This window comes from Chiloscyllium plagiosum, chromosome 32 (genome assembly GCF_004010195.1).
Source record: "Chiloscyllium plagiosum isolate BGI_BamShark_2017 chromosome 32, ASM401019v2, whole genome shotgun sequence".
Classification (NCBI taxonomy): Eukaryota; Metazoa; Chordata; class Chondrichthyes; order Orectolobiformes; family Hemiscylliidae; genus Chiloscyllium; species Chiloscyllium plagiosum.
Window position 1 is genome coordinate 27363616 of NC_057741.1, and position 21124 is coordinate 27384739.

Here is a 21124-nt window from a genome sequence, read left to right on the forward strand (position 1 = left end):
AGACAACATATGGAGTTCTGAAAGATGGATTCTCTTGAAGGTAAGGTAAACATAAACAGGGTGGTTGCTGATTATGGGTGAGAGGGAAAAAATATCAACAATATTTACAGAAGAAGGATTAACTTTGAACACACTGTCATCTTTGATGCTTTTGGCCTGTGGCTTCAGTCAGTTTGCTTCTCCCCTTTTAGTGCTGACTAACATCATTTTGTGGTAACGCCCGACAATTTGCACCCTTGGTCTGATATGCAACTACTTAATAGTTTAGCACCATCTATGATCATTTATATGAGTACAATGTTTGAAAATTGCCTGCACTGCAACCAACAGACATGGTGTAAACCCTCACTGTGGCCTCTATGCCCACTTTTGGATTCTGTACACTCTTTGTTCCCCCAGTAATGAGTAGCCACACAAATACTGTAAACATGTTGTTATACTGTCCTAGAGATTGCCATTAATAGATTTTGTGCATTGTGATCTGTATCCTGAACTTATTCGTTGCCTCAATTGTTTTCCTTTCCATGGTCATTCACAAATTTCTTCATTCACAAAATGAGGATGCTTTTTATAATGAACGATTAATAATAATAGCTGATGTCTCCCCAAATTTGGAAATGCAATGTTGTTTATTTAATCATAAATTGGAGCCAGAGATTAGCTAGTACTTTCTGTCTCTTTCTGATCCCATCACTGCAAAGTGTTAATAATGAATTTTACAAATTAAAGTCCTAAATGTTTTGTATCAGAATCTTATCCATCAATCTTGAATATCTGCTACTAAGCACCAGAAATATCTTTTTAAAAAAATTAAACCTTTTCACTTAATTTCTGGTAACATGCTGCTTATTTCTTGAAAGTTTATATCGAAGATAAACAGGATTTTACTTCCATACTAAAGCAGCTGTTGGATTATAGCACTCATCATTCTTAGCTATCCCACAATTTCAGTATGATATTCTCTCAGGGTCGCAGGTTTCTGCCCTGGGTTTTTGTGTGACTGATTGGACTGATACTTGACCCATCGATCTTCAGGCACAGGGCAGGAAGTCACGTGACAGTGGGATTGGCATGCATGGTTTGCTTTCTTTTAGTTCCCTTCTCTTCTACCACATCATTAAGATACAGTGACTCAAACTGTAATGAAGCTTGATGGGCATGTTGTTACTGGTTTGGACACTCCTTGTTCTTCAAGTCTTCCACCCAAAACCCGAACATGATCAGCATCATAGCAACCTCCACTGCGGGTAGGGAAGGATGGGTGTCCCAGGCCAGAACAGAGTTCGAATCCGATACTATTGGCACCAGTCTGACCCGCATTGGTCATCCCACCCCCAAAACGAGGAATCGGAGTTACTTTGACAACCAACACGTATATTGTAGCCTAGAGCTAATGATAGTGATGCTTTCCAACATTTTCACTGACCAGGACACACTCTCACTCTTATTGTCTCACATTCACATGTGTTGGAAGGATTTGCCTGTTGATACTGAACCTCTTTGGCTGGGCTAACCTTGAGCATAAAGTCCTGGTGAGAGGCCTGTATCCCAAACTTATGGCTCAGAAACAGGAATGCTATCCATCGCATCACCATTCTTTGCCAACTCATTTCTGTCATTAATATCCATGCTAGATGTTTTCAAGAAGAGATTCAAAGTGCATTTTAAGTGTTTTCTTTGACCTCCATGGAGTATTGGCCTTTTTGGAGTTGAGAAAACAGGGCATTATGGGGCAGATCCATTTTGGCCATCTGGAGTGTGCAGTGATTGAAGACGAGGCAGTATTTAAGAAGCTGAGGAGACTGTGAGGCTTTGAATTGAAAAAGCACGGAAGAATTACAAATAACACTGAGATATAAAAACAAATTTATTTTACTATTAACCAATGCTGCTAGGTATTTACACTGAGAGTTAGCAGTATGCCCCAGAATGCTCTTTCATCATTGAGGCTTTGAAAATCTGACAAATCCACTCGTCAAGTGAAACCATGCACTCAATTGCAGAGACAATCACAGGACTGCTAACAAGCACAGCAATCCCGGCCTGTAACCTCTCCTCACTCATTGATTTCAATTTAAGTTTGCCTAATGCCCCTGAGATTGGCAACAACAGCTTGAATTTATGCAACACATTTTTTAAAGAGGGCAAAATGTTCCAAAGTACATCACAGGGAAGTTATGAGAGAAAATTTAACATAGGCTTGTAATGGCTCAGTAAGACAGATGATCAATAGCTTAGTCAACAAGGGAAGGTTTTTAAAGAGCATCTTAAGGGAGAGGCAAAGAGGTTTAGGGAGAAAATTTCATGATATTGGGAGATGGCTGAAGGAACGGTCAACAAAGTTGGAAGTGATCAAAATCTGTGACATGCAAGAGGCCAGAATTCGAGGTGCACAGGGGAAGGGTCGATACCTGAGAGGGAGCTGGAAGTGAGGATGAGAACTATGTTGCTTCAGGCAAGTAGCCTGTTTGTAAATCACATGACGAGCTCCATACGTGGAGCTGAGTATTTGACCCAAATTATAGTGTAATGGTCGTCCATTCCCTCGGTGTTTGTTCCATTCTAAATGTTAGAGCTGCAGATCAAGCAGACCCACACAATGACCTCATCCAGCAAACCATCCAAACAGTTCAGTGTTGGAGAACTAGGGTTTGCACTAATTATAACAACATGTCATGACTCTAACAGCTGTATCCACTCTGATGTAACGTGGATATCCTATTTAAGCGGACTGTCGGGAACTATGCTTCACACAGCTGTGACGTCTCCCCAAAATCACACTCAGACTATCCAGTTTCGTTTGAGCTGCTGATGATTTGCAAACCCCAAAATATTCCATCTTGTGTTGAAATTTGTTTCTTTTACAAAGGGGATGCTTCACTGACTTCTCGTTTTATAAGAAAATGGCCACTGTTATGGATTGTGTAGTCATGTCAAAGAAAAGGTCAAATGACATTGTCATCAAATTATTGTCTCAAAGAATGAGTAAAGGAACTTGTCTTTTTAAAACGATGAAGTACCAATCCACATCAGCAGCGTTTGCGCCATCTGCAAATTTACTAACTGTACCTCTTATGCTCGCATCCAAATCATTTATGTAAATGACAAAAAGTAGAGGACCCAGCACCAATCCTTGTGGCACTCCACTGGTCACAGGCCTCCGGTCTGAAAAACAAACCTTTATTGGTCAGAGTATTGAGTACAGGAGTTGGGAGGTCATGTTGCGGCTGTACAGGACATTGGTTAGGCCACTGTTGGAATATTGCGTGCAATTCTGGTCTCCTTCCTATCAGAAAGATGTTGTGAAACTTGAAAGGGTTCAGAAAAGATTTACAAGGATGTTGCCAGGGTTGGAGGATTTGAGCTATAGGGACAGGCTGAAAAGGCTGGGGCTGTTTTCCCTGGAGCATCGGAGGCTGAGGAGTGATCTTATAGAGGTTTACAAAATTGTGAGGGGCAGGAATAGGATAAATAGACAAAGTCTTTTCCCTGGGGTCGGGGAGTCCAGAACTAGAAGGCATAGGTTTAGGGTGAGAGGGGAAAGATATAAAAGAGACCTAAGGGGCAACCTTTTCACGCAGAGGGTGGTATGTGTATGGAATGAGCTGCCAGAGGATGTGGTGGAGGCTGGTACAATTGCAACATTTAAAAGGCATTTGGATGTGTATATGAATAGGAAGGGTTTGGAGGGACATGAGTGGGTGCTGGCAGGTGAGACTAGATTGGGTTAGGATATCTGGTCGGCATAGACAGGTTGGACCGAAGGGTCTGTTTCCATGCTGTACATCTCTATGATTCTATGACTCTTTAATTTGGACCCTTATCATTTCATTTTGTAATGTTGAACTCAAGCAACTACTGCAGTAGTTTCTAACTTAACACACACACCCCATCAGTATTCAGAGGGTTAAGAAGATTCCTGTTGATTATTTAGTTTTAATTACTTGCAGACATCCTGCAGACTACTCAGTGTCATTTCTTTCTTTTCAAAGATGGTCAAAGGCAAAATTGGAAGCTTGAACCTTATTTGGCCGGGAAGTGATCTATGGTCACTGATGTTGACTGATAAAGGTTGAAGTGACAGGCCGAGAGAAATGTACTGCTGTCAGGCTTGACCAGGATTCATCCGTCAGCCTACAATTTACCACCAAGGTCATGTTTTACAGGCCACTGATCTCCACCTTCCAACCCAGCATTCATCACGAGGGATATAAAGGTCACCTGTCACTGAGGCAAAATGTGGTATGAAATGTGCACAACGGAAGCAAAGCTGTTTCAGTCTCCTTTTGTCACTCTACTCTCAAATTAAGCTCCCAAAAGCTTCTTATCACCTGAAAAGCACTTGCCATTTTAGCTCTTATAGAATATTTGTGGTTCAATTTTAGTACACCCTTGCTTCTTTATTGAAAGGTTGCAACCTCAAGCCCCAAAATAGCAACCGGAGCACATTATGTAGTGATGAGTACATTGCCATTGGTCGAGATCTTGCCGTGCATTAATTAACTGCTGCAATTCCTCATTGCAACAATGAGCATGTTTAAAAATATTTCGATGGCTGTAAAGTACGCTGGGATATCCTGAGGTGATTGAAGGCACAATGTAAATGCAATGTATTTATTTCCTTGTGTGAAGGAATTCGACTCCTGTGAGGACATTTTGCTCATAAATGTGACATGTGACCAATCTATATCACAGCTAACTGTCCCACTGTGTCTATAAATGACACCAGTTGCAGCAAGATACTTTATCTTGTGTTAAATTTTGTATCCAGCAGTGAAAATAAATCAGATTTTCATCATGTTTTATAAATCCCTGGAGAAAACAGGAATAATAGCTTAACTAATGAGAAGGTCTTTGTTTTCATCGCTGGACCAATGGCATTGGATCCTATGTTTGGTCTCAGTTTCCTGGTGTTATGGAGGGAACTACTACTAACTCTTACCTTTTGACCCTGTGGGAAAATTTGTATCTGGGGAAGATGTGATTAGTCCCAGCTCTGACCATTCTGCTCACGATAACCTAGCATCGCTCACAAAACACTCTTCCATCTCGATAACCAGTCGTCACTCAGCATAACACTCCTTCCCTTTCAGTAATTCATCAACATTCACCATAACTCTCCATTCCTCTTGATAACCCACTATGACTCACTATAATACCCGATCTCTCACAATAAATGATCTTCTTTTAGGATAAGACTCCATTGTTCTTGAAGATTCATCACAGCTCTTGAAAGCATGCCATTGTTTACAGCAATGATTTATTACTTGGAGTCCACACTGACCCTCCGAAGAGAAACCCACCCAGACTCATTTCCCTCTGACTAAAGCACCTTGGGCAATTTGGAATGGCCAATTCACCTCACCTGCACATCTTTGGACTGTGGGAGGAAACCCACGCAGACACTGGGAGAATGTGCAAACTGCACCCAGACAGTCACCCAAGGCTGGAATCAAACCTGGGTCCCTGATGCTGTGAGGCAGCAGTGCTAACCACTGAGCCACTGTGCCGCCCCAGTGTAAAGTATGATTTGTCTGGATAGCACGCAAAACAATACTTTTCACTGTATCTTGGTATGTGCGACAGTAATAAATCAAACCAAATCAAATCAAAAATTCTGAGGTACTTTTAATCAATCTGTTCAGCAATGTTATGACACACATTTGGAATTAGGTGGGACTTGAACCCAGGCCTTCTGGTCCAGAGGTTGGGATATTACTACTGCACTGGAAGAATGTCTCCCCATAAATTTCAAGATATTTTTAATCTGTCCAGAGATGTTATTACACATCTCTGGAGCAGGTGGGACTTGAACCCACAACCACTATGCCACAAGAGTCCTCCCTCAATAAATTTCTATCGATTTCAGCCTGAAAAGTTTCACCTGATTCTGTTGTCCACAGTCTTTTGTTAAAAAGAATTTGGGTAATTCCAGACTGTTGTGTGCGTAAGAGAATGCTTCCTGATTTCCCCTGTAATTCACCGGAGTCTAATTTCAGAATTGTGACCCCTTGTTCTGATCTCCCTCCTCTTTCATTGTTTTAAGCAATTCAATGAGATCCCTCATCAATCTCCTAAATTCAGGGATGTCCAAGCTAAGTTTATGCAAACTCATAATTTACTGTTTCATTTGGCAATACTCCAGCAAAGAGTCAGAGCCTTCGAGAGAGACGTAGACTAAAATATTGTAAAATTTTGTAAAATTTACTGTGGTTTTTTTGGTGTCTTAGTTGATTTTTATTTGAGTACCTATCTGTAAGCAGCAAATTGCTGCTGAATTTGAGGGTGCATTTTTTCCCCTGTTTGAAGACTCGTGTAATATTTTGTGTCATGGTTAACTTTCTTTGGATAGGAAGCTGCCATTCACTAGAGACAGAAATACTATTTCCCATATTCTCTTTCCTCCCATTTCTCAGTCTGTTTCATTCTCTTACCCCTCTCAATTTCTGTATGCTTCTCCCTCTAACAGTAGGAATATGCTCAAACTCTGTACCTTTTTTTGATAAGCCCAAGAACTGGATGGTGGAGTCGCTTTAATTCTGTCGTTCTTTTCTATGTGGAAACACATTGGCCAATCAAAGTCAACTAATCAGCACCTTGTTCATGAAGCCTATAAGCAGGAAAGGTCACTCAACCCTAAATGTTAATTCTGATTTCTTTCACTGGAGCGTAGGAAACTGAGGGGTGACCTTGCAGAGCTATATAAAATCATGAGAGACATTGATAAGGTGGATAGTGGACAGCTTTTCCCCATGTCAGGGGAGTCTAAGACTAGAGAGCATAGGTTTATGGTGAGAGGGGAGGGATGCAAAAGGGTCCAGAAGTGCAGTATTTTCACACAGTTGGTGATGAGTGTCTGGAATGGGCTGCTAAAGGTAGTGGTGGAAGTTAGTACAATTTAATCATTTAAGAAACATTTAGACAGGTACATGGATGGGATAGGTATGGAAGGATATGGAGATAGTGAGGACTGCAGATGCTGGAAAGTCAGAATTAATAAAGTGTGGGGCTGGAAAAAGCACAGCATTCCACAGAAGGATATGAACCAAGCGCAGCCAAATGGGACTAGTTTAAATTGTGCAAACCAGGTGACATGGACAAGTTGAGCCGTAGACCTCTATAACTCTAGGATTCTAGATGCTTCCAGACCTTCTGAGCTTTTCCAGCAATTTCTGTTTTTGATCATGAAGTACAAATTATTGTAATTACTTGAAATTTGGCATTCTTGCATTTGTCCTGATGAGTGCATAACACATGCCTTTCATTTCAACAATATTTTCTCAATCTCTTCCTCACATATGCAATCTTTTCCTTATCATTCCTCATTCTCCTAGATCTTGCTGACATGGGGGAGATTTCCTTTGAAGCTGTCGGATTAGTTCTCTGCTAATTATGCCATAGAACTAATTTAGAAAATAAACAAAAGTTAGTAACCAAGGAACACTTATGGTATTGTGACAGTAACAGTATATTCAAAGATTAGTTTGATACCCATCAGTGCCTGTGCTGTAACTGAAGAACTTGTTTAGCAACATTTCCTGTTTAAAATCACGAGTGGTATAGATAAGGTGAATGCTAGGTGTCTTTTCCCTCTGATGGGGGAGTTCAAAACTAGGGGGCACATTTTTAAGGTGAGAGGAGAAAGTTTTAAAAAGGATATTACAGGCAATTTTTTTATAGTTCGTGTGTGGAATGGTTCGTGTGTGGAAGGAACTTCCAGAAGAAGTGGTGGCCTCAGATACAATTACAACCTTTAAAAGACATTTGAATAAGTACATGAAGAAGAAAGGTTTGGAGGGTATGGCCAAGCGAAGGTAGGTGGGGCTAGTTTAGTTTGGGATTATGGTTGGCGTGAGCTAGTTGGACTGAAGGGTCTGTTTCTGTGCTGTAAGATTCTATTACTCTAATAACTAGATTGAAAGGAAACTGAGACTAATTACAATAGATATCCTGTGTCAGCCTTCATACCTTCAGGTTGCTTTTATGTGATACAACCTGAAGAGTTTTTCTCTTCCATAATTTGACACCCCGAGAGTGGTGAGAATGTGGAATTTGATAACACACTTGATTGTAGTTAAACAGAATAGCATAGCATAATTGCATTGAAGAGGAAATTGGTAAACACAGGAGGGAGAAGGCATATGCTAATAAGGTTAGATGACCTAGGGTGTTATGATGCTCAAAAGGAACAAACATCAGCAAGGACTAGTTAATGGAATGGGCTGTTTCTGTGCTGTACATAGTATGCAACCTGTTTTCAAAGTCAATATTTCCCTGTTCTTTTCTGACTCTTTTGGCATGTATCATAATCCCATGTGGCAGCCATTTGTTACTACATTATAAAAGTTATTTCACTGGAAACTTTCTATGTTGGTATTTTTAGTGGATCTGATTATTGTTTTTTCCCTTAGTTTCAAATTATATTTGATTTCTTGTTTATTTTGGATTAACTATGAAAGATTTTGAGGCATCGTGGTGGCAGCTGAGTCACTTGAACATTAAACTTTAAAATGATGGGAATGCATAGCCTGTTGCGGTAGATACAAAAGGCAGATCAACATTTTATGAAGCAGTTCACTCATCCCCCAGATTATGGTGCAGATGAAAGATGTAGACAAACAACCAATCACTTGTCCCTTTTCTTTCGCCCACTGACAGATGGTCAATCATTTTCTTTTCCAAACTTGGATCTTCCGACAGAGTCCTACAGTGTCAGGTGAAACCTTTTGGCCCATCTAGCTCACCTGTCCATGCTGTTGCCATGGTGACATGTTTAGTCCCAGTTGTCACTGGAGGACCTTTTTTTCTTTCTAGCTGTCTTGCTATTTATTGAAGCCCATTTTGGTACCTTTTTTTTATTCCAGTACGAGTGCCACTGATCAGCTAACATATTTAGCACCCCTTTAGTATTAAGGACTTCCTCTTGCATTTCACGTGCTCTTTAATTCCCTTAATTTATAAATGTGACGCCTTGTGCTTTGTAAATTCTGTGTGTGGCACATCAACCCATTTGGATTCAATTTATCCAAACTGTTGTCATTTTAAACAGATCTATCATTATCCCCTTTGCAGTCAATCTTTCTCCGTACATAACACTCACACCCTAGGATCAATCATACGACTCTATTAGTAACGCCTCGACCAACTGAATATTTTCCCCTCTACCCCGTCTGATAAGTGACTGTCTGTACTTGTGATGTGAATTCTTCAGAGCACATTTTGAAATATATTGCATCAGAACATGAATTATACCACCCACATAAATACTGTGGCTGCATGGGCATTTCAGGGGCTGAGAATTCTGCAGTGAGTAACTCACCACCTGACTCCCCAAAGCTTACCCACAAGGCATAAGTTGGGACCCTGGTGGAATACTGCATTTTCCTGGATGTGTGTAGCTCCAACAACACTCTAGAATCTTGACATCATCCTCAACGTTGACTCCTTCCACCACTGACACAAAGGCAGCAATGTGTACTGTACTGTCTACAAGATACACTGCAACATCGCCGAAGGCTCCTTTGCCAGAACCCTCCAGTTCTGCAGTTTCTACCACCCAGCAGGATGGCTACAGCTGATGCAAGATAACACCAGCACAGGCAGGTTCCCCTCCAGGTCACACTCCATCCTGACTTGAAACTATATCATGGTTGCTTCACCTAGAATCCTGGAACTCCATTGCTGACAGCACTCTGGATGGCCCCTACGTCCTGATGCCTGCAGTGGTTCAAGAAGGTAGCTCACCACCACCTTCTCAAGGTCAGTTAGGGATGGGAAAGAAATGTTGGCCCAGCCAGCAACACCCACATCCTACGCATGAATTTGTTTTTAAGTTGACATGGCCAACCGTGAGTTTCATTGTGGCTGAATACTTTTTCCACTTTCACAAATGCAGTGGATTTTACTTCATAATGAAAGTGCTGGGAAGCCTTCAGACTTGTACAGAATCTCTCTCCCTCCCCCAAAGATGGCGGCGGTGTAGGCTCGTCCACTCCGTCTGCTTTTCTTTTTCTTATTCTTCTTCTTTTCTCGTTTTTCGTTTTGTTTTGGAGTTTTTTTAAGCTTTTTTTTGTCGACATACCTTCTGGAGAGAGCTCAGTTGGGGAGGCAGTGGTGCTGATGACATCGCAGCTTCGGCGAGTCCAGAGCGAGGCAGTGGCTGGGGGCCCAGATTGGGGACTTTGGTGATTGGAGATTGAGCCCATTGTGGGAAGAGTGATCCCAACATGGCGGAGAGGGAGCTCCCCCGGCATCTGCGGTGAGAGCAGGCAGCCCAAGCTCTCTCGGGGAACGGGTCAAAGCAGATGAGATTGGACTCTTGTAGGGAGTGTAGAGCTCAGTATGGCTAAGCACTTAAAACTGTTGAAATTTTAACTTTTTAAAATTTTTCTACTTAAAAGGGACTGTAATGTTTAACTTTGAACTTTGTTTCTGTATTTTTCTACCTTTTACCTAAGATGGCAGCAAGGGTGGTGACATTTTACACTTTCACTGTACTTCTGTACTCCTGTACTTGTGTACGGTAGTTCTCCTATAACTTGGCAGTTGTGTTACCATGCGATGCCATGTTATAAAAAATGGTGCAGTATAAATAATGGGGCCTTTGGGAAAAACAGAGTTAGGGGCAAGTCACCAAAAAACACCAGTAAAAATCAAGACAAATATAGTACCGTACATGGTTGAATAATAGTGGAATGTTTTTAACTACTTTTTAAGGTTAAATTTATGGTCGACTATTACATGGATATTACTTTTGCCTGTCAAAATTCATACCGTATCATTAGCAGAAGCCCAATTGATCTCTAAACGAATAAAAAAAGCAAACAACGAATTATGGTAATTCTGGAAACCTGGAGCGGAACACAACAGCCCGCAGACTGGAAGACTGGGAGTGGAGCGGAACTACCGGCAGACTGGAACACCGGAGCGGGATGTGACGGCCAGCACACTGACTCATAAACGTTAATCTGTTATCTGTGAAAACTAGGGTCGACTCTTACACGAGATATATGGAAAATTCTGGGTTATTTGGCTAAAAATAGGGGGTCGGACTTTTGCATGAGACCGACTATCACCTCGAGTGTTAACGATAGTTAGGCAAAAGTGAGGACTGCAGATGCTGGAAATCAGAGTCTAGATTAGAGTGCTGAGCTGGAAGGTTGGAACTGGGGTAAGGTGGGGGGAGGGGAAATGAGGAAACTGGTGAAGTCCACATTGATGCCCTGGGGTTGGAGAGTCCTGAGGCGGAAGATGAGGCGTTCTCCCTCCAGGCGTCGGGTGGTGAGGGAGTGGCAGTGGAGGAGGCCCAGGACCTGCATGTCCTCAGCAGAGTGGGAGGGGGAGTTGAAATGCTGGACCACGGGGCGGTGGGGTTGATTGGTGCGGGTGTCCCGGAGATGTTCTCTGAAGCGCTTCTAACACAAACAATAGCACAGTCTAAGTAAATCTTTAAATCACATATTGTAATGAAATAGTACAGTAAATGTAACACTTTAACACTAAAATCACTGACTACAGCACTGTATCTTTCACAAAGCTCTTCACCAGAAAGTGCGCAAGCCGAGTGATCATGTGATGCAGACGCGGAGTCCAGTGCTCCGCCCACTGCAACACCTAGTGTCCGGGGATGGAATTGTATAACAGTGAACCAGAGTTCGCTTTATGAAATAAAAATGACCCGCAATTCACAGCCAAATCACGTTTAAGAAATGCATGTTATAAGAGAGCTACCAATAGTTGAATATGCGTCACAATAAAATCTAATTCTTCCTTCCATGATTGGGCCAAACATTCCTGAATGTGGCGCCTACCCTGCATCTCACAGACAACGGGTTTCAAATTAAGACATGATCTGATTGGTTAGAATTGTGGTTAGTATTTGGAGGATTGTTTAAGGTGTTAAAAAGTATTGTTCTTTTAGACAGGAGTTTCTGACAGCAGGAATGATGCACATTTACATAGTGCCAGTTTTTCCCTCGGTGTCCCAATTCACTTTATAGCCAAAGGAATGCAGGTCAAATCGCCTTGCTCCAGATGACCGTGGAGCTGCTCTCTCATTAGAGAGAGAGAGAGAGAGACGACTGGTGGTGAGTTGAACCCTGAGGGTCACCGCACCTCAGGCAGGGTTGAGAGGCGGGGCCTTCATGTTAACCTACACTGTCACTGTTGTAAGGTTGAAAATACAGCAGATTGTGCTTTTCAGTAGGTGATGACAATGTGCTAATGACCGCCTAACATGTTCCAGTGATTTGATGATGAGAGGGATAATTATTAGCTAGGACACCAGAACGGGATTCCTTGATGTGCTTCAAAGAGTGCCATGGGATCTTTTATCTCAAACTAACAGAGCATGTGGCCACAATTTAACAACTCCTTCAAAAGAGTGTGCTTAACCATGAAGGTTTGGACACACAACCTTGTCAATCACAGACGTGAGAGGTCCCAATTGAGCTATGGCCTACATTAAGTTTCAGTTGAATTATGTGATTTTTTGAAGTGAAGAGAAAATCATTGTTTGTTCTGATGAAGTGCCAAACATTAGCTCTGTTTTACACCACAGCAAACTTCACCTGAGGAAGGAGTATCACTTCAAAAGCATGTGATTTTTAAATAAACCTGACGGACTGTAACCTGGTGTCGTGTGACTTCTGACTTTGATTCACAGATACAGCCTGACCTTCTGAGTATTCCAGAATTTTCTGTTTCTATTTCAGATTTCCACACAGTGCGGTATTTTCCTTTTGTGTGCAATTTTTGATGCTTTGTTTTTTTTTGTTTGTACTTCACATGTGGTAGGGTGATGTCAAATCATATGTATATTGGGTTGAAGGTAGTGTCTGTTTCTGTATGTGTTTTACAGGGAGGTGTGTATACGTCTGGATGGCAGAGTCCACCTCACTGTGGTCTACTTTGGGACAGAACAAATGACTGAAGTAAAATCCATACTTGAATACATATCCAGGTGAGCATGATCTACGGGAGGGTTAAGCGCTATTTATGATCTTTCTGATACATCAGTTAGGTAGCCCAGCAACGTTAACTGTAGAACGTGAACATGTGGAGTGTGGGCATTTTAGCTAGCTACAGGAGCTGGGCTGACCCTTGTGCACAGTTGTATCCAGCAAAGCCAAATAACCTTCAGGAGAATAGAAACAAAGGAGTTTAGACTAAATTAGGGAGAAAATCTATATATTTTCATCAGCAATCAAATAGGACAAGGTTATTTTAATACTCCTGTATATAGGAGAGACGAAATTCTATAAATGTAAGAAGATGGAATTTAGGAGTAAGCTATTGGCATTTGACCCTCTGAATCTACTTCATCGTTCAATAAGGTCATCTCCTGGTCCACCCTTGGCCTTAGCCATAAATATCCGACAACTTACCGAATTATGGTCTCTTGCCCTAAAATCCATCGCCCACTGAAACTTTGAGCACCCACCCAGGTTTAATTTCCAATGCCAGGCCCCTTCCCTTATTGGACTATCCACATACTGTTTCCAAAAACTGTCTTGGACACACCTAACAAACTGCTCCTTATCCAAACTCCTTACGCTATGGGACACCCAGTCAATATGGGGGAAGTTAAAATCACCCACTACAACAACCCTGTCATTTCCAAAATCTGACTACATATTTCTTTCTCTATCTCCCAATAGCAGCTGGGAAGTCTGTAGTACAGTCTCAGCATTATGCTTGCACCCTTTCTATTCCAGAGCCCTATCCATTATGCCTCGTTGTGAGATCCCACTGTGGTGCCTTCCCTCAACACAGCTGTGATATGCTCCCTAACCAGTAAATGCAACTCCCCCACATGTTTTGCTTCCTCCTCTGTCTCGTCTAAAACATCAATATTCTGGAACGTTAAGCTGCCAATCCTGTTCCTCTTTCAACCATGTCTCAGTGATAAAAGCAATATTATAATTGCATGCTTTAATCCAAGCTGTAAATTCATCCATCTTACCTGTTATGTATCTTGTATTGAAGTAAATACATTCCAAGCCTCCAGTTCCGTTAGCTCTGCAATCTCTCCCTGACTGCTCTTTCTCTTAGCTATATTTGTCTAAGTCTCAAGCCCTTCCTTAGTCCCTGTACTTACTGACCTACTGCTCCAGTTCCCATCCCCACCTCGCCACTCAAGTTTAAACCCTCCTGAGTGGCACTATCAAACCTCACTGCCAGGATATTCGTGCCTCTCCAGTTTAGGTACAACCTGTCCTTCTTGTACAGGTCCCACCCTCTTTGGAAGATGTCCCAGTGATCCACACAATGCAATTCATGGTATCCTCTTGTTATTTAGGAAAGATAATCGCTGGACATTTGCAGGAAGAAATTAAAGTAAAATTTTCACCCATCTTTCATCTCTCTGATATAGGGAAGCAAATTACAGGAACTACACCTTCATTCTGTTGAAGGAGGATTTCTCACGTGGGAAAGGATTGGATGTTGGTGCCCGGGCTTGGAAGGGGAGCAATGTCCTGCTGTTTTTTTGCGACGTCGATATATACTTTACTGCGGAGTTCCTGAACACGTGCAGATTGAATGCCCAGCCAGGTACTAGCTAATTATTACTTACAAAAGCAAAGAAAAAACTCAACTCTTTCAAAGATGCACACACATCATCGATGGGCTGAGCAACCTCCTCCTGGCTGACACTGGCTACAAAATTTGGTCCATAGCACCCATATGTTCGGGACTGCAGGTTGCCACTTCAGGCTCACAATGCCTTTCGCTTCAAGTGTGCACATTTCCACGACTGAGCAGATGCCATTTCGTGTGTGTGTGTGTGTGCATGTGTGTGTGTTGCACACGAGAGAGAGGGGGTGGGGGTTGGTGGTGCATTTGGGGTGTGGTGGGGAGGAAGGGGGTGGAGTGGGGCTAGTAGCACTGGAGGTAGCATTGGAAGTTGATAGCACTGCTATTCTTTCAAATTGGCACATTAACTTAATGCCCTATTGTGTACGTGCATAGCTGAACATGCTTTTAGTAGGCAGGACCCCCACCAGACCTATTTAAATGGAACATGGATAACTCTTTGTATTAGTTGCTGCTGAATTTCTACTGGGGGCAGGACTAAAAGTGTTTAGCGTTTGCTAGTACAGGTACACAATCTTTTATTCGAAATCCTTGGGCCAGTTGTTTCTCAGATTTCAGAATTTTTAGGATTTCAGACTAAATGATACTTTCACAGTGAAATTCTAAAAAACTCTTCCCGAACAGCAGACCCACGTGTGACTAGTATGAGCCCTGAGGCATAATTGACGCCTGCCAGTGCTGGGCCATGCCGCCATGTCACATATGAGTGACGTGAGTTGAGTGGGTGTGGATTTGGGTCACCCATTCACACGCGAAACAACCTTGTTGTACAGAAAAAAACTTCATGAAATACACTTTAGATTTCAGAGCTCTTTGGATTTTGGAGTTTTGGATAAAGGATTGTGTACCTGTACTATTTTCAAGTTGGTGAAGCTGATGGGGAGTGCTGTTGAATGTGGTAAAGGTCTTAATTATCTCTTTAAGTGTTCTGTTAATATACCATGCTCCCAGTCAATGTGCTTTTGTTAACATCCCCCATGGTACACAGCATGACAAGAACATTTAGCAGGGCCAACACAGGGCAGAGCAAGCTCTAGTAAGGGCAAGTAGAAATGAACTAGATAGATTTTTGCAATAATCAATAATAGCTCATAGTCACCATTTCTGAGACTGGAATTCAATTCCAAATGTTTTCTTTACAATTAATTGAATTTAAATTCTACCACTTCCCACAGTGGGATTTGAACTTGTACACTGAGAACCTTCAGCCTGGGCGTCTAGATTACTTAGGAGAAAGTGAGGACTGCAGATGCTGGAGACCAGAGTTGAAAAATGTGGTGCTGGAAAAACACAGCAGGAGAATCGACGTTTCGGGCATAAGACCTTCTTCAGGAATGAAGAAGGGCTTATGCCCGAAACGTCGATTCTCCTGCTCCTCAGATGCCTGGCCTGCTGTGTTTTTCCATCTAGATTACTTGTCCAGTAACATTACTAGTACACCATTGCCCTCCACCTTCCCCTCTTCTGACTATGATTGATAATTTGAGAGCAGTTGGACTATGACCTTGAAATGTTTGACCCAGCCAGGAACTGCAAATGTCCAAGTTGGAAAAGTGTGATTTGGAGAAGATTTCGGAGGTGGTCTTGTTCCCATGTCATAGACACTCTTACAGGGTGCAGAGATGTTACTGAAGTAATCTTGGAGGATTGCTGCAATGCATCCTAAAGATGGCTCATAATGCATTGGTAAAGGAAGGATTGAATATTGATTCCTGTGGCAGGGGAACTGATCAGACACACTGTTAGATGGTCTTGAGTACCTTGCGGTGACCACATCAATCAGAAGTGTGCTGAGACATCCTGACACTTAAACCCTTGATTGAAGGTCTAACATTGCAGAATTGTTATGGTGCAGAAAGAGGCCATTTGGTCCATCGTACCTGCATCATTCTATTACCTAGAGCCAATCTCCTGCTGATTCTCCATATTCCCTGCACACTGTTTCTATTCAGATAATCATCCAATGCCCTCTTGAAAGCCTCAATTGAACCTGCCTTTTGTAGCCACAGTGTTGATATGACTTGTCTCACTCAAATTCTAGTCTTGCCGAAGTCCAAGGACTAAAACTTAAATGATTGAGAAACCTGCCTTATCTATGTACCACAATTCCAGCATTTCCTGAGAAGCTGCCACTTGGCATGAAAGCAACAGCGAGTTCCAGGAATTCTGACTGATCCCACAAAAGTCCTTTTTACTGCTGAGGAAACAGCAGCTGACCCTTTCTCTCTCTTCTCCCTTTAAGTTAAAACAGTTTGCAGTCGCAATATAGAATTGGAAGTTACAATGATAAATCCGTCGTGCTCAGCACCCCATTGCAATCTGCTGACATACGTTTCAGTGTGAGATGTAGAAGAATACTGCATTGCTGTGTGTCCAATTTAGTAAAATATATAAAGTCATAGTGGAATGGATAATGGGAATGCTACACATTGAATTTAATATCAAGCATCTTAAATGTTTTACTTAACCAGCCAGGTATTGCTAACATCATTGTGACCCTATCGTCTATATTAGTGCAGCAGTAATGTCCCTTTTATACCTGGTCCAGTTTTCTCTATTTTAAATTTGTAATTACATTTAGTCTGCTTCATTTTGGGAGGGTGAGCACATTATCATGTGACGGATTCCATCCAATTTTTAAGCATTTTTCGGATCCACTGGTCCAAACTGCAACATTCAGGATTCCTGCTGGTTAGACAGCTGTGAGATTAGGAAAAAAAGTAAATAAAATCTAACTGAAAACCTTGCTGCTTCAAAATACAAGGCTCTGCTGCACATCACCTTTACAAATGAAAGCCAAGATATTGAAACATACAGGTACGATTCCAAAATCGGGTCAATAGTTGGCTCATTGAGCTCTTTGTAAAATTTTAAAACTGTTTTCATTTGTTGGGCTGATTAATCATAGGACCCAGGCTCTGAGCTCATTGACAAGTCTGGTTTGTGGCTTACTTTAGTCATTTCCTGGTTTCATCTACACACCCAGATGTCAGGAAATTCCAGTAAAGTAAGGCTAGCTACTATTCTTAAAGCGATAGAATCCTTCTCACACTTGCAGGAACTTGGAACAATCTTGATTCTTGGAATTTACTTATTTAATTATCATTGTTGTGACTGCAGTTACAGCCTGTGTGATGTCATCTGCATCTCATGGACCAGAGCAGCCCATTTGACCCCTAATCTAGGATCGGGGTACCCAACCTATACATGAGAGGGGCACGATTTCAAATTTTAATCATTAATCATTTAGGCAACAAAAGGCTGATTCCTGGTCCTAATTTGTGTGTTTATATTTCTGAAAGACACGTCATTGAAAGTTCATCTTGCTATCAATCAAAACAAAAAAGTACATTCTTATGAACAAGATTCAAATGTGACAATGAATGTATTGGCCTAGTTTCACATCACTACCCAATATCTGGCATCATTTTTGCTTGCACAAGCTGTCAATGTCTGCTTGTACACTTGACATGGCAAAATGGAGTGTTCTGGATAGACGTCCATCTGTCAAGAAAGATCTTGATTTTGTTTTGATGACATTCATTCTTGAGAAAAGCTGTTCACAGCAATATGTGCTGCCAAATGTTGCAGAGAATTGAAGAGCCTATTTTGATAGATTGGGATAAGACTTTGAAGGAACATATTGACTATAAAATGTCAGCAGGTCATGTTATGTGATAGTTTGGATCTCAATTAGTACCAGATGGCACATATCATAAGTGTCAATTCCAATTGGATCTACAGACAGCTTTGGTTTATCACCGTGAGTTCCACAAACCTTTGTTTGAATTATAGAGGTTTGGAACTCTCTTCCACAAACAGAAGTTGATACTAGACCAGTTAAGTTAACTCAGATAAGTTTTTGTTAAGCAAAGGTTTAAAGGGATATGGGCCAAAGGCAGGTATATAGAGTTAGGCGAGAGATCAGCCACGATCACATTGAATGACAGGACAGGCTTAGAGGGGCTGAATGGTCTACTCCTGTTCCTAATTTCCTATGTTCTTATGCCAATCAGTGCAGATTACGTTTTGTGACTTACCAACTGAGCTCATCTTATTGACAGTACTGTGAAATGAATAACTTGCTTTTAAAATCAACCTTTCCTCAGTTAATGTTAACTTCTGAAATTGATCCAAATTGATCCATTCCTTGTAGTTTCACACTCAAATGTGCAAGGTACTTGGTGATATCAGTCAGGAATTCCAAGTCTTTAAGCTCTAATCTCCAGCATCTGCAGTCCTCACTTTCTCCTAGTTGTTTTTAACCTACTGCAAATCCTCTTGCAAGGATGCCTTCCTTGAAGGAGCTCTCCTCCTCCCTCAGAAGGGCTTATGCCCGAAACGTCGATTCTCCTGCTCCTTTGATGCTGCCTGACCTGCTGTGCTTTTCCAGCAACAAATTTTTAAATTCCAAGTCATCCCCAAGTCATTCATTCAGCCATTCGTCACCATCTTTGTTTGTCATAAAGGGTTTAAGGTTTAAGGCGGTGTCCAGAAGCTGGCTGGTGTGGTCAGCGAGCTGAGCCAGTAAGTATGGCTGAATTAAATGACAACATTATGGTTTGGTCCAATCTAAAAGTCTCTGATTCAGCCATTTGGACTTTGTGAAGTTGATGGTTGAAATAATCCTTTCTGTCATATGTTTCAGCTCAAGGGACTTTTCATGCAACTGATCTTGAATGAGGTAATAACGTGGCTACCTCATGGGGTACTGATTTGAACATTAGACATTTTGAGCATTTGAACATTAATATGTCAGTCAGTGCAGAAGCTCCATCAGTTGTTGGACGACAGAGTTTGTCCCCTGGATAAATGAATTTCAGCAAGACATGTTTCACTGAAATAAAAATGACTTACATTTGCTAATGTTTAGTGCTTTATTGGACACCAATCCAGCAGTTCTTCAAAGACATTGGAAGATAGGTGAGCACTTTGGTGATAGTGACCACAATTTGGTTAGGCGTACTTTAGCGATGGGATGGGATAGGTATATACTGCAGGGCAAGTGTTATGGCTGGGGTAAGGCAATCATGATGCAATTAGGCAAGATTTAGGATGCATAGGATGAGGAAGGAAACTGCACGGGATGGGTACAATTGAAATGTGAAGCTTGTTCAAGGAACAGCTAATGCATATCCTTGATAAGTATGTACCTGTCAGGCAGGGAGGAAGTGGTCAAGCGAGGGAACTGTGGTTTACTAAAGAAGTTGAATCACTTGTCAAAAGGAAGAAGGAGGTTTATGTAAAGATGAGATGTGAAGGCTCAGGGCACTTGAGAGTTACAAGTTAGCCAAGAAGGTCTGAAAGAGAGAGCTAAGACATGAGAAGTCTTTGGCATGTAGTATCAAGGAAAACCCCAAAGCTTTCTACAGGTATGTCAGGAATAAAAGAATGATTAGGGTAAGATCACAGCCAGTCAAGTGCAGTAGTGGGAAGTTATGTGTGGTGTCCAAGGAGAGAGCAGAGGTGCTAAATGAATATTTTTCATCACTATTCACACTAGAAAAAGGCAATGTTGTCGAGACGAATACTGAGATACAGGCTACTAGACAGGATTGAGGTTCACAAGGACGAGGTGTTAGCAATTCTGGAAAGTGTAAAAATAGATAAGGTCCTTGGGCCGGATGGGATTTATCCTAGGATTCTCTGGGAAGCCAGGGAGGAGATTGCAGAACCTTTGGCTTTGAACTTTATGTCATCGTTGTCTACAGGAATAGTGCCAGAAGATTGGAGGATAGCAAATGTCCCCTTGTTCAAGAAGGGGAGTAGAGACAACCTTGGTAATCTTGACCAGTGAGCCTTACTTGGGTTGTGGGTAAAGTGTTGGAAAAGGTTATAAGAATTAGGATTTATAATCATCTAGAGAGGAATAAGTTGATTAAGGATAGTCAACATGATTTTGTGAAGATTAGATTGTGCCTCACAAACCTTATTTAGTTCTTTGAAAATATGACCAAATAGGTGGATGAGGGTAAAGTGGTTGATGTGGTGTATGTAGATTTCACTAAAGCCTTTGATAAGATTCCCCATGGTTGGATATTGCAGAAAATACAGAGGCATTGGATTGAGGGAGATTTAGCAGTTTGGATCAGAAATTGAAAGAAAACAGAAGGTGGTGGTTGATAAGAAATGTTCATCCTGGAGTTCAGTTACTAGTGGTGTACCTCAAGGGTCTGTTTTGGGGCCACTGCTTTATAAATGACCAGAATAAGATTATAGAAGAATGGGTTAGTAACTTGCAGATAACACTAAAGTCGATGGAGTTGTGGATAGTGACGAAGGATGTTGCAGGTACAGAGGGGAAAATGTGTTGCTGGAAAAGCGCAGCAGGTCAGGCAGCATCCAAGGAACAGGAGAATCGACATTTCGGGCATAAGCCCTTCTTCAGGAATGAGGAAAGTGTGTCCAGCAGGCTAAGATAAAAGGTAGGGAGGAGGGACTTGGGGGAGGAGCGTTGGAAATGTGATAGGTGGAAGGAGGTCAAGGTGAGGGCGATAGGCCGGAGTGGGGTGGGGGCAGAGAGGTCAGG

The 21124-nt window shown here is 41.8% G+C and overlaps 1 protein-coding gene across 4 annotated transcripts in view; it reads left to right on the plus strand.

Moving 5' to 3' along the window:
* The window catches only part of LOC122539454 (chondroitin sulfate N-acetylgalactosaminyltransferase 1-like), a 192387-nt gene that overhangs the window by 158874 nt on the left and 12389 nt on the right, over positions 1–21124 (plus strand). For all 4 annotated transcript variants that reach the window (XM_043674305.1, XM_043674306.1, XM_043674308.1 and 1 more), the window contains 2 exons: positions 12860–12961; positions 14375–14553. In XM_043674305.1, coding sequence (XP_043530240.1) covers positions 12860–12961; positions 14375–14553 — 281 coding nt within the window. The remainder of the gene's footprint in view (positions 1–12859; positions 12962–14374; positions 14554–21124) is intronic.